Below are 13990 nucleotides of genomic sequence, written 5' to 3'. Positions count from 1 at the left end.
AAATCTAATTTAAGCTCAGTAATTGTACAGAACTAGTGACAGTAGCCACAGATTAGCCGCCTTTTCTGTCTTTATAAAGCAACAGCTTTGGAAAGAGCTGGACTAGATGTGAAACCTCTGTCCCTGTTTATTCAGCATTATAGCGTGGTTCTGCATCCTTATGTCACTGATGACATAGGTGCTTTCCTATTTATGTTGTTTGTATTCAGTTTGTGCATGCTGGAATTATATGCACTCTTTAAACTGCACAGGCTAGTGTCCCTCTTGCCTTAGCTCATGAAAAAAAGAACAATTTGACTTTTGGGATTAAATAAAAGAAAAAAATTTACAGCCACACAAGCTTAAACAATGGAAAATCTTAATAAATGGTCACTTTGTAGCATTATTTGTTTCTACTGATGTTATTTTCATGCTGTGTATTTCCACAAACCTATGTAGAAAGACCTGCAGATTTATAGAGTTTGTCCTCATTATTTCCATTTCTTTTTCCTTCTGTGGCTTATTTTTGCCTGTTACCTTGATCAAAAAAACCAAAAGCAACAACAACAACAAAAAAAACACCACTTAGATATTTAAGAGGAGCTTTTCTCCTCTTCAGTCTTTCTGGGTATGAAATATTGTTATTTTTTATATACGTATGTGTGCATAAATGTATGTTTGTGTGTATATGTGTTATAAATGTATATATGTACATTTATGTATGCAAATGGAGATCTAGGCTCTCCTGAGTGTCCATTGTGAATTATTATTGTTAACCTTGTAGTACTTCAGAGCTCATAAGCCACGTTTAGTGAAGGTACATGTAGTTTAGTCACTTTATTGTCATAGGAAGTGGTGTAGTTACTAGTAACACTGTTCAGAGAGGGGTAAAAAGAAGGAAGATTTAAATATAAACATAAAACCTAAAAGGCTTTTTGGAAAGAAAAAGAACAACTCTATGAAATGCATAGATTATTTCTAGAAGCCATGCCACAGGAACAATAAACTACCCAAACTATTAATATTCATTCAAATCAAGAGCATGGATAACATCTAGACAAAACTGAGGAATTTCCAATTTATAGATATGAAGTGTGACCAAAGAATATCAGTAATTTAAAAGATATGTATTCATCTATTATAAAATAGGGTGGAAAGTAGAGCTAAGTTAGAAAATGAGAGGTTTGAGATCATGGAGCTAACTGCTGGAAAAAATTACATACCACGGTTATTAAAAATGAGGTTACAATCACTTGTACAGAAAACTGTTTATAATGGAGATGGGCAAGGAGCACCACTTCTGAGCAAGTTTGTACAATCTTACAAGATAAAATCAAGTGGCAATGACTTTGACCTGATTTGTCTCTTGGAATTCCTCTCAGATATCATTTCATTGATATCTCTGTGGTAGTTTTTGGACTGCAAGAGCTATCAGTCAGCATCCAGTCTCTGGTATGACACCACTGCTCGTCGTGAAGAACTTCAAAGGAAGACCATGTGCAAACTGCCACATATTAAGGAGGTTTCAAGAAGGCTATGCAGCTAGTCAAAATTTCCTTGGCGTAAAAATGAAACAATTTAAATCATAAGTGTTGGTATGGAAACTAGTGAAGCTTAGATGGCAAAAAACAAAGAAACAAACATGTACAACCTTAAAACAATAAGCACAATGTTAATATAAAGTGTTAATTAGCAAGAATAAGAGATTCTTTAAGAAAAGTAAATATCCTTCAGCAATCAGAAATCCAATGTTTGTGACAGCAGTAAAAGGGGGTCTAACCTACAGAGATAAAACAAATTAAAAAAATAGGAATACTTGAAACAGTTCAATATCCACAAATAAGAATTTTAAATAATATTAGAAATAGCCAAGAGGATAACTGGTTAGTTTGCTGACTTCAGAACAGAAGGCATCATTAAGGAATGCATGTTGCAAAGAACCTGCATAATTCACCTGCATCAGGCCATAATACATAAATTTATCGTAGAACAACATTTTTCCAGATAATAAATTAACAGCAGTGATTAAGACACAAGCAAAGATGTCTCCACAACTGCTAAGCTTCTAATATTAGCTTCTACTCCGACAAGATTCCCAAGGGAATTTAAAAATCAAATTGAGAGCTACTAAAGTACATGCAAACAATTACAAAAATAATCTGTTTACCAGACTAGGAGGAATCAAAAGTTATATCTACAGTTACAGAGAGGTTGGCGTGATTCTAAGCAATACAAATCTTCAGGACAAGAAAATGACCTGGAAAAATAAAATCAGAAGACTAGAATATGGTATGTCAGGTCTAATCAGGAGGGATTCCACCAGGGACACTGTGCCTCTTTCATCTACTATTTGCACAGCTAGAGCACTTGAAGACATGTAAGCATACATAGTAAATAAGGCAGTTTCAGTTGCTGTGGATCTGCAGACTAAGCAGAAAGAGTTCACAAGTAGACACAGTTGGCAGGAGGAGGAACACAAACTAAAAATAATTGAGATCAATGCAAGAAGTTATGATCGGAACCTGCCAACTGACTAGAAATTATTGAGTTTTATCTAATTTAGGAACAGGTTTTAGAGAGTATACTGGTATACAGCAGATTTGCAGAGGGGATTCTTTTATATATTCTTTTATATATTCTCTATTATTCTCTACATATTTCATTTTTGTTTATATACAAAAACAAACAGGAGAGAATATGTGGCTACTTCAGAAAAATTGGTCAAAAGAAAATAAATGTGCAAAAAGAATTGGTATGACTTATGGAGCAAGTAGTGGATAAAGAACAATTGTTTTTCATAGTTAAGTAAGAATCTGCTTTTATAAACATCGCATCGAAATACAAAAATATATAGTGTGAAACTTGAATCAGTTGTGTTTCAGTCCTGAATGCCTGCTATCAAATAAATAACAGATCATTCTTTCTGTCTTTCGCAGATTGTTTCGCTTGGACTGCAGTTTATCATCATTTCAGCAAGTACTCAGTCCATAAGACCCACCACCAATATTTTCCCTGCGCTTATTTTTATCAGGTAAGATAACTGCTATGGAGCTGTTCAAAACAAATTTTATTGTATTCTTGATTGGCACTTTGCCTTAAGTGCTATTAAAACAATGCACAAAATGTTTAAAGGAACCTAAGAGGAGCCAGGATGTTAGAATTACATGGATATTGGAAATAGCACCTGAGGGTCATTTCACTAACATCCATGGCAGGAAAGAATAGCTTCTGATTCCTGGCTAAATGAATTTGGAAATATTATCAGGGATGTTTTTTGTACATTCTTGTCCAACAGCATGTAACATGCAAGAAAAATATACATTCACTCCCAGAGAGGTTACTTCTTGGTTCCATGATGGCAGAGAGGAAGGTGTGAATTCTTATCCTTTTGGAGTACTTCTGTAAGAGGTTCCTGGCCTCAACCTAAAGTCACTGGTTTTTTTTTTTGTTTGTTTGTTTCTATATCCTGCTATAGGGGGCATGTTTTACTAACTAAAGGTAGTTCTTACATCAGAGCCATGAGAGGGAAGAGAAAAGGCATCTGGGTCACTGAGCACAGCACGGTGACAGAAACTGTCTCTGTCACAGAAAATGAAGCCTGTGGTTTGCTCTGGCCACATTCTGTGGTGTGGAGGCCTCGGGCTGACTCACGTTGCCGGTGGTTGGTGTTTCTGAAGTGGCCACTTTTAACTTCAGTTCCTCATCACCAAGGAGCTCCCGGCAAACGACAGGAGAGGGAACGGGTAGGAAAAGAGGTGTTCTGCTTCCCGGTGTCCATGTGTGTGTGGGTCAGGCCTTTCTAGGGACTCGGGTATAGGCTTGACCTGAGTGTGTAAGAGAAGATTGAGGTATTACGTAGCAATGTCCTGATTGTGGAGCTATAAAGAGATGGTGGAGGTGCAGGTGGAATGAAGTGTGTCTACTTGGTGTGTGCGTGCTCTTGAGGAATGGATGAGTGCGTACATATTTGAAGAGTTAACTACTACAGGGAAGGCGAACCTCTCATCCTGACGGCAGGGGGTGAGCAGAAATCTCTATGGAAAGGTTTGGGACACCCTGCGCACCTTAAGGGGCTTTGCATGAGAACTTCCCCGTACTGGAGCATTATGCAGATCCCTGGATTTACGCAAGTCTATGCGTAACTCCCAGGACAGAAAACCCCACTGTTGTGTTTTGAACTTATCCCATGAAAGGTTATGCAGCCGGCTCTCCTCACACCGCAGGCCGGGCCCATTAACGCAGTGACTGTGCTCAGACTTCCTCCAGCCCCTTCCCGAGCTCTTCCTTCCCAGGCTCCGACTCGCGCTGACGCCGCAGGGAGGAGGGCACGGCGCAGAGCGGGAGCCAGCGGGACGGGACCGGGGGCAGCGGCTGGGAGCCCCCCGCAGCTGCCGGCTCCAGAACCGTCGGGGCCCGAACGGCCCCGCCCTCGCCCCATGCCCCCGCTCCCGCCCCGTCACGGCCCCGCCGCCCCGGCCGCCGGGGGAGGCGAGGGAAGGGCGGGGGCGGCCGCCGGCTGCGCCACGCACGGCCCCGACGCGACGCGGGCGCGCTGCACGCCGGGACTTGTAGTTCCCGCGGGCCCGGCGGCCGCGCCGCAGCGCCGGGTGAAGGCCGCGGGGCAGCGCATCTCGGCCGGGCGGGGGGCGCAGCGTAAGCTCGCCGAGTCGCCGGCTGTCCCCTCTCGTCGGGCTGCCGGCGGGAAAGGGGCGGCCCGCAGCGGAGAGGCACGGAAAGGCTCCTGCCGCACCTCCTCCTGCCTCTCTTCGCCCCGCGGCGAGGGGGCCGGGCACTCGCCTGCAGGCCTCCCCCCCAGCCCCGCAGATGGTACGCGCCGCCGGAGGCCTGCGCGCTCCTCCCCCCGCCCGCCGCCGGCTCGGCAGCTCCATGGCCGCTCCTGCTCAGTCCGGCTGCCGCCTGCGCCCGCCCTCCCCGCTCTTAGAAGCGCCCTCCCCATTGGCTGCGGCCGGGCGGCCTTGCCAATCAGGAAGCGGCTCTCATGGAGGAAGGGAATAAATACAAGATGGCTGCTCGTATAAAACCAGGCGTTGGGCTTCGCCCCGGCGATGGGCGGCTAGAGCCTTTAACCCGCGCTCCGAGGGTCGCGCACCGCCGTCGCCCGCGCCGCCGCCGCCGCCCCGGGGGGGAGCGAGACCCCGACCGCTGCCGCCCGCAGCCGCGCTCAGCCGCCGCCCGCCGATCGCCGGCGGGGCCGAGGCCGGGTGCGGCGCCCGAGAGGCCCGAGCTAGGCCCCGCGCCCTCCTCCCTGCGCCTGCCGGGCCCCGCTCCGGGCGGCCATGGCCGTCTCCAGGTCGGTAGGGGACGGGAGGGAAGGGGGGGGGGCCTCCGGGCCTCTGTGCCGCCTGGCTGGGGGGGGGGGGGGGGGGAGCGCTGCCCCGTTTCACCGCTGGGCCCGGCAGCCCCCCCAGGCCGCGCTGCGGCTCCCCCGCCTCGCCGGGCCCGGGGGTGGCAGCGGGCTCCCGGTTTGGGTTCCCCTCCCGGGCGCGGCCCGCAGGGGAGCCCCCTTCCTTCCTTCTCCCTCCCTCAGCCCCCAGGGGCTCCGCACGGGGCGCCTCGGGCGGCCTCTTGAACGCGCCGCCTTGGTTTTGTTGGCTTCGTCGGGCTAAAACAGTGGGGGTTTATGATACCGAGCCGCAAAAAATGGGGAGAAACTGTTTAGCCTTTCCGAGCCCCTGGTTGTAAAGTAGCAGAAATAAAACAGGCCTCCGTGGAGAAAAGTGATTAGTCTGCTCTGGCTCTGCCTCAAGATGTTGGGCAGTATCTGCTTACACACATGTGCACCCGGGTGTGCCAGTGTTTGAACTTATTCACTGATACAGAGGTAGGTCTTAATAGAGCTGTTCTATTAAAAAACGCGGAGCTCAAATTCCTGCTATCTTTATTTTGTGTGTGAAACGGGTATGTTAAGTTTCTGTACAGAATAGTTGAAGAGAAACCATAAATCCAAGTTAACCTTGTGATAGATTAGCCTCAAGTCATATGCTGGTGGAATCTCTGTTCTTCAGATACGCTGTAACAAAAACAAATTCCATTTCTGAAGCTGTATGTGAAGCTTACAGTTCTGTGTAGCAGAGTGAAGGTGTGCACCCTTAGAATTCAAGGCCATTATAAATCAAAATGTACAGTAGCAGTATACCTTTTAAGACTTCTCATAGAGGTACGTTAGTTTGAGCTTAGTAGTTTCTTCAAAATATCCCTTTATCTTATTCTAGTCATACTTCTTATGAGCCTATATATGTTAGGATCTGCTCCTAATGCTGTCCATAAGGACCTGAAAGCAGTGAGAGATTGCTGTAACAAGACTACTATGTGCTTTAAAATAATACTGTAAACAGTTGCGTAAAATAGAGTAATATTCTAATTTCATTAGATGTGGAGCAGTCTACTTAAATAATTGTGCTGAGGTATGAGTGATATGGGGCTTAACTGGAGTGTTAAGATAGAACTGAAAAGTTTGTATACTGAGGCCGTGCCTACTGTAAAGATCAGTGTCAAATCGAGTTAACAATGTTTCTGTATTCCTGTAAAACTACACTGCTTTAGTGAAAAGCAGTAGTGCTCTCTGCAAGGAGTTAGATAACACCTGTTTGGTCTGGTAGCTGATATGAAGACAAATTTCTGTTTTGGCTAAGCTTCATTCCTAAGCCTCACTGTGAAGCACAAAAAGTCAATGTGTTAATAAGGTCATGTGATGCGTTGCTTCAGTGTCTAGTTTTAAGACCAAATTGTGACACAAGTTGAACATAAGGAATTGAGCTTTAATAAAAAGTGCTATGATACTTGTGAGTTGGTATAGAATTGTTTCAATTCCATGTGTAAGTCACCTAAAAGAATTAATATTTTGGAATGCTGTAACACCTTGGCTGTTCCTGGAGAACTCCTAAGTTTCTCTATAATTCGCAGGTGTGGTATTGTGCAAATTTGGCTTCAGACACGTTTTTTGATAGATAGAGCAAAACCCATCCATATCCCTTTGAAGTTACATAGCAGCTCTTGACAAATGAACCTTTCAACAGCTTGACCACTGATATTAAAGTGTCAATATTGCTTTTGGTATATTCAAGAAATCTTGTCTTTACCTTTTATTTCAGAGCATTGAGTTCCTAAGATCCTTTCTTTTCAGGCTTAACAAGTGTTCAGGACAATTATTTGTAGTATAGCACATACCTATGTTACTGTAGAAGGTGTGGTTGTTCCAGTTTTTCTACCAGTTCCATTTAAATGTAGAGATAGGAATTTTTCCTCTAAGATATTTACCTTTTTATACGTTTAAAGGAACATCATCTTTCACTGCTGAGCGATTCAAACTATACAAGTGTGGGGAGTGAGGGAGAAGTTGATTCAAATTAATCTTTCTTCAAGGACCATAGGCTTTACTGAGGGTATACCAAACTTTGATATTAAAAAAAAAAAAAACAACACAAAACCTTCACTAGCGTTAAGTCTGTATTGGAACCTTACTTAAAAAAAAAAGTTTTGGAGGTGTGTGGGGTGTGTGTTTTTTTACATTCTCAAAACAAATTATCAAGTGTTTTTTTCTCCCAGTAAAGTTTAGTTTTTGCTGTTCAGTGAATTGGAAACTTTTCTTAAAACTAGTCTGATCAGAGTGATCTAAACAAATAGAGGGAATGCTTTGAAATACCTCAAAAAACTAGATCGCGAATTTGCAGTTCTGCTATTAATAAGGTCATCTTAAAAATAATTAAAGCATCACTTACTTGTAATTCATTGACAAAATGGATTCTGACACTTTAATCTGTTATATGTAACTGTTAGTTTTGTGTCATTCTGCTGTTATATGGACTATACACATACTCCGATGTAACAGTTTAGGTGCATTTTTTAGCGTATTATCACAGAAAGCAGAGTAGTGGACAACTCATACCCAAAGGAAGTTGCAGAATGACTTTTTATATATGCTCATCTCCTTGGTAGTTCCATGCTGAGAAGACTAAACTACTAACCTACCAAACGCCAGCCTCCCCAGAAGGAGGTATGGGGGGGGTGGGAAGGTTGACGTTCTTTCTGTGAACACGCAAGCTAATTTGCATAGGCGTTCTCTCCTGTTTCTGGTCTTAAAGTGTATGTGATGTAGCATCATATTTGCATAACTAATAAAAATAATTAAAATTCTTCTCAGTGGAACTGAGAAGGAAAAAAGGAACTGAAAAGTTTTGCTTCACCTTCATTCCTATGAAGTTTACATGAATAAACACAATACCTCACTTATAACCTTTAGAGTTACTTTCGGTGAAAAAGTAACTGCCAATTTATGGAGAAGCACAACAATCATAGATTACTCAGTGATTGAGTTTCAGTAGATGATGAAGTGTTGATGGTGCCTTTCAATATCCAATATAAAGGTCTTTTCAATTTCTGTCATGTGTTTAAAGGCAGCTCATGTGTCATCATCATTCCAACACCAAGGCTGCTGCCAATGGCTTTCTCATGTTTTTTGAGGGCCTTCACAGCGTGAGGGGGAGCAAAGAGTTTTTAAAATACAGTGATAAAATGCATGAAGCTGGTAAGATGCATTAAGGGTGAAAAATTTGGTTTTAATAGGCATGTCCTTAAGTTTACCCTGAAATAAGTTTACCTGTACCTTCTTAAAGACAGGCCCTTCAGGATAACTTCGAGACCTTCCTAAGCAAGTATGGGGGAGTGTAACAGCTGGCTGCTGTTGCAAGCTGTTCTGCATTTGGTCCGTATGATTTTAATACTGGTTTCTAGAGTTTTCACTGTCTTCATTTGCTTGGATTGCTATATAACTGGAAGAGTATAGAATGGAAACTGAGTTTTCAATTTAAAAGAAAAAAAATCATGTCAGAAGGCTGTGCTAGTAAAGCCACTGGAAAATAAGTGGGTCTCATACGTTGCTCTTGGCTTTTGAAATATAGGGTAGTGACTACCCAATAACAAAGGGCTGCACTGGGTGGTATCGTTATTTATCTAAAATTTTAGGTTTGATATTGCATTGTTAGGGGGCCAAAGTTCTTAGAAAATGCCAAAATTATCAAGAACTTTTGTTATGGCCCTATACACCTTTTAGAAATGTTCTTTTGGGCTTACCACAAACTTTTCTAGAGAAAGAATTTACCTTCTAGATCATTTGAAGCCATTACTTCATGCATGGAAAGCAAGAGTTAGCCTGACCAAGAAGCATGTTTTTGCTCCTACTTAAAGGAGTATAACTACCATATTTTGTCTTTGACAAGCTCTTGTAGTCTGCATCATACCCATTCCCCTGCTACTCATCAGGCAGATTCACTAACCAGTGCAATTGCCAGAGTTGTGGCCAAAACGCCTAGGGGGAATAGGGTACCTCTTCTCCCATCGATAGAGGCTGACAGAAAGACCCCAACAGGGGAGCTGCCTTCCCAGCTGCAACAAGTGGGAGGGAGTGTCCCTGCAGTAGCATGTGCGCTGCTGCCCAAATGAGACAGAGCTGTAAAATTTCTCAGACACCTAACAGACTGACATGAAAGTCGAAGCCAAGGGTTGCACACTGATAAGGGCTCTAACCCATCCCAGCAGCCAAAACTGGAGTGTTTGCCAAGGCGTTCTCTCTATCACTTGGCAATGCACTTGTGTTGCATTAGTGCATCTTTGTGCGGCTTTCTAATTTCCAGTGCTATTTTCTCATTGTTTTTGTAATGGAAGTGGTCATATGTATTGCATTTAGATAGATACATATATAATAGTTAACAAGTACGAGAGAGGACTTCTTTACTGTGCGGGTGACAGAGCACTGGAACAGGCTGCCCCCAGAGGCTGCAGAGTCTCCTTCTCTGGAGATGCTCAAAGCCTGCCTGGATGCCATCCGGTGCAAGCTGCTCTAAGTGGTCCTGAATGGCAGGGGATTTGGACCAGGAGATCTCCAGAGGTCCCTTCCCACCTCAACCATTCTGTGAAATAAAGCTTGTATAGCCTAACGCTGCAACTCGTATAACACATGAAATATGCATTCCCTAAGGAGTACTACTAATTTCAGCATTTGGTTGGCCTGTGTGTGCAGTATATAATACTGTCACCAGTGGTGATGGAGCCCTCGTTTCATTTGAGCTGTCCCTTTCACTGCTCTGTAGGAAATGAGGATTTCTCTTATCCACAGCCCCACCTTCAAAACCACTTACTCCACAGTCTCGCACCTTTCAATTCATTCTTGATGTATATCCTCCCAGTTTTTGTTCTGAAATCTGATGATTATTTTCTCTTTTGCTGACTGTATATTGGAAAGTTGCTTTCTCGCTTATTTAACGTTTTATATGTGCTTTTAACAAGGGGTTAAGTTTTTATGAACTGTGAAGCTGGCCAAGCTGGGTCCGAATGATGGAAAACTGAACAAAGGTTTATTAGGTCAACAAGAAAAACTAAGGCATCTACATTAGAACTTAAGTTGAACTTCACAGTGAGTGTCAACCCCGTCAAGTCTAAATTTTAGTTTGGTGAAGTTTTCTATGTTTCTGAGCTATTTCTGTGCTAAGAAATTTCTGGGTCCTGAAACGTGATTTATAGTATAAACGTGTAAGAGTGTTCCCTTTCCTTCTGATGGGTGCCAACTTGAGGTCTTGCAAAGAGCTCTAAGTTAGAACATTGCAAGGATCACCGCATGAGGGTTTTTGTAGGGTCACACGACTTTAATGGGTTGGAGGACTGCCGGGATAGATACGAGCTGTTCTGTACCAGCAGCTATACTGTCAGTGGCTGTGTCCTGGCATACAGGCCCAGACAGACGTGGAGCCCAAAGTGATCGCTTCATTGGCAGCAGTGATCAGTTTGCTGTCTGTTTCAAGCCTAAACTCATCTGAGGTCAACAAATGAGAAGTTTCCCCATCTGAGGTGCTGTGAGGACCCTATCCAGTCAGTCTGCTTACACTGTGGTGATCAGAACCCGTACACAATTAAGCTGTGCACGGTGTCTTTTGGAAACATTTTTGAGATAATGTTAATAACCTCTGTATCTTGACCTGGTCATTAACTGTCCCCCTATTAGCTTTGTAATACCTCTGTAGCTGATGGGCTTTCAAACCCACGTTGTGCATCTCCCAGAGCAGTGCCATAAGGCTCACTTTAAATATTAGGCCAAGTATCCCTTCAAATGGAGAGCACCCCTGTATTTGGAGACGTACCTTCAGGCAGCAAAGAACTGAAAATTAACGTGGAGAATAGCACAGGTCGGCGGTTTGCACCGTTTGCCTGCTGTGCCTGGGTACAGTTATGTGTAACTTAGGTTAATGCAGACTATGCAAAACTCTTCAGAAAGCAGCGACTAGAACATGGACTGACCGTGCTACCCGGAGGGTGCCTCTGAGTTGGTTGTGGTGGTTCTTCTGAGAGTACTTGGTCTCGTGTTTGTCCATTGCCATTTTTTGTTTGTAGTCCTTGCTGCAATAATAACATTGGAAGAGCAAAATGCTTGTTATGTTTACTGATTGGGGGTCAGTAATAAAGTTTCAGTGTACTTCTGTGCACAAACCCCCATGTAGTTAACTGAACTAAGCCTGCATGTGTAATCGTTCTGCATGACAGTGTTGATAAAGGGGAAATCTCTCTAATCCCAGCCAACCTTGCAGTTCTGGTGAACAGCAATGAAAATTAGATTGTTTACTGTTTTTCTTGCCTACAGTCTTCTTCTAAAAACTGACTTTTTTTTTTTGATTTTCAATAAGCCATTTGAGTGGTAGCAGTCAGGAGGGAAGAATCATGTCCAATGTGGGGTGGCTGTTCAGTTGATTGCAGACCTACTGCTTATTGAGTATTTCTCTCCGTCAGTTCCCATCCTGGAAGTCAGAAGTTTAGCCTGACTAAGACTAAAGACCTTCAGTCTTATCAAAACTAGTGCACTGTAATGAAATGTTCTGCTTTTGATGAGTTGGAGTATTTGTCTGGGGAGGTTTCTCTTGCCCAATCTAGGTGTCTGGTGCCAGCTTAGATGGTGTAAAGGATCCTTGCCACTTGAGAATGACAAGGGTCTCCTATATCCTGAGCCACATCTGCCGCCCTGTGTGCGTGACTCATCCTGAAGCGTCTCAACTGCTACTAGATGCTTGCTTGTAAGCACCTGAATCGACGTCTTTGTGTCAGAAACATTTAATGAACTCTGTGTCAGTGTAAAAGCTCGTGGTATTTCTTAGAAGAAAAAAATACTTAATTTGAACGTAATACTGTTTGTAATGTCTTTGAATTGCTGTTCCAAGTTGTCTTGCTGATACTGAAAGCACTGATTAGAAAACCTCAAATTTCTCAAGTGAGAGGAGAAAAGTATCTAACTCATGGAAAAAATAGTGCTTTGTAGTGAGCTCATGTAGCATGAGTTCACATATGATTGCTGTCCTCTTGATGAGATGTAGTTGTCAGCTTGTGACTTCCATATGCTTAGAGCTACTCTCATATAGCCTGGGTTGAACTCTTTTAAATTAAAAGTTGCATCTGCGTTGTAGAGCATTTCACTCGACTGTATTGATTCTGACTTCATTACATTTGTAAAAGGTGTAAGCCATGCTGTGCTATGCTTATAGCCCTGTTTGGCGTGAGAGGCAGAACCACGTTTCATTATAGAACTTTTAGTTCTTTTTGATTGTAAAAACGAGTTTAGAGACATAGTTTGCTCTGAGAATGAAAAGCTTGTCTGCAGGTCCTCAGATTTAATTCATTTAGAAGTTTTAGGGGTTTTTTTAATTCTTAATGAAACAAAGAATGCAAATCTTAATTTAAAAAATTAGAGCTGCTGATCAGTGTCAACTTTCCGTATGGTACTCTTTCAGCTAGAGTAGGAGAGTACAGGCTGTGCTGGATTCTGCTGCAGCGGCACCAAAGCGTAATTAACTTAAGAATCTTAATAATCCCAAAATACTAACTGTTTGGGAATTGCATGTCAGGGAAACTTGGGGGAGGGCAAGGAAGAATGACTGGCATCACTAGGAGGTAGACATCATTAGCTGTATTTACTGATTCTATTTTATTTTGCTGGGCTTGAAATCTTCTTATAGGGATGTGAGACAGTAGAAAGATTTTTTTTTTGTTTTATTCTGCATTTGTGTGTGAATTAAGCATATTAAATTTTAAGATCACAGATTACAAACCAAGCCTACTGCTGTTAAAAACAGGTAGGTAATACTGCCACATAACTTGTGGGGTTTAGGAGTGAATGTCTAATTTTGTAACTGAGATTGGAATTAAAGTTGGGTCTTTCTGAGGGTAGGCTGTCATAGCAGTTTCCTCCTGTTTTGTCACATGAAGAGTTCTAGCGGAGGAAGTGGTCTAAGTTGCACATTCCGCTTGAACTTGGCGATGAAAAAAAGATACTTTGATAGTTAAAGGAGTGGGTGGCACTAACTGGCAAACTGCTTGAGTATGGAACACCTTGGTTTTGTGGAGAGACGAAGACCAAACTGGGTGAGTTTAAGAATGAGAGAGCAAGCAAGCTGTGGTTCCTCTGCAAGGCAGTGCATTTTGCAGTGAATAATACTGAGTGTTTTAAGTTAGGTTGTGTTATTGCTGTCAAATGTATTAAAGAAAAAATACTGGTAAATAGCTAAGTTCCTAAGGACGTGTCGTTATTCTTGACTAGCGTACTACCAGTGATTCAGAAGACTTAGATATCTAAAGCTATTCTTTTCCTCTTTGACTGTCTACTTGCACAAAACTGCTAGTTTAGAAATGTTTGGATTTTTCTTTTATGTAACATTAAAACAACTTGCTAACTAGTAAATCATGGCAATTGGAACTTCAGTTTTATCTACAGAAATTGAAATGGGCTCACCTATTATAGTAGTAGGAAGAGAATTATGTCTAAGCTTGCAAATACCGGAATCGTGCTTAAAATACTAAAATGATCTGAAATACTTTCAGTTAGAAAATACTTTTTATTTAATGGATATCTACTTAGTATCTCTGGTGTGAAACTGTTGCATTTATGTGATGTTTTTGCCCTCATTCTGTAGCAGGGCTCTGCTGTGCATCAAATTATAAAAATTCTCAGGAATAAGCG

At 42.7% G+C, this 13990-nt stretch overlaps 1 protein-coding gene across 2 annotated transcripts in view; it reads left to right on the top strand.

Annotated features, from left to right (window-relative positions):
• The first annotated feature begins 5155 nt into the window (after nt 1–5155).
• Nucleotides 5156–13990, top strand: part of BTAF1 (B-TFIID TATA-box binding protein associated factor 1) — a 47325-nt gene continuing 38490 nt past the window's right edge. Inside the window, exon 1 of one of the 2 annotated variants that reach the window (XM_040563803.1) lies at nt 5156–5290. In XM_040563803.1, coding sequence (XP_040419737.1) covers nt 5277–5290 — 14 coding nt within the window. In that variant the 5' untranslated portion in view covers nt 5156–5276. Of the gene's footprint in view, nt 5291–13255; nt 13396–13990 lie in introns of those variants that run through there. The other variant, XM_040563804.1, reaches the window with a different exon arrangement.

Source organism: Cygnus olor, chromosome 7 (genome assembly GCF_009769625.2).
Source record: "Cygnus olor isolate bCygOlo1 chromosome 7, bCygOlo1.pri.v2, whole genome shotgun sequence".
NCBI classification, from domain to species: Eukaryota; Metazoa; Chordata; class Aves; order Anseriformes; family Anatidae; genus Cygnus; species Cygnus olor.
Note: the sequence above shows the minus strand (reverse complement) of the source record. Positions and strands in the feature narration are given on the sequence as shown.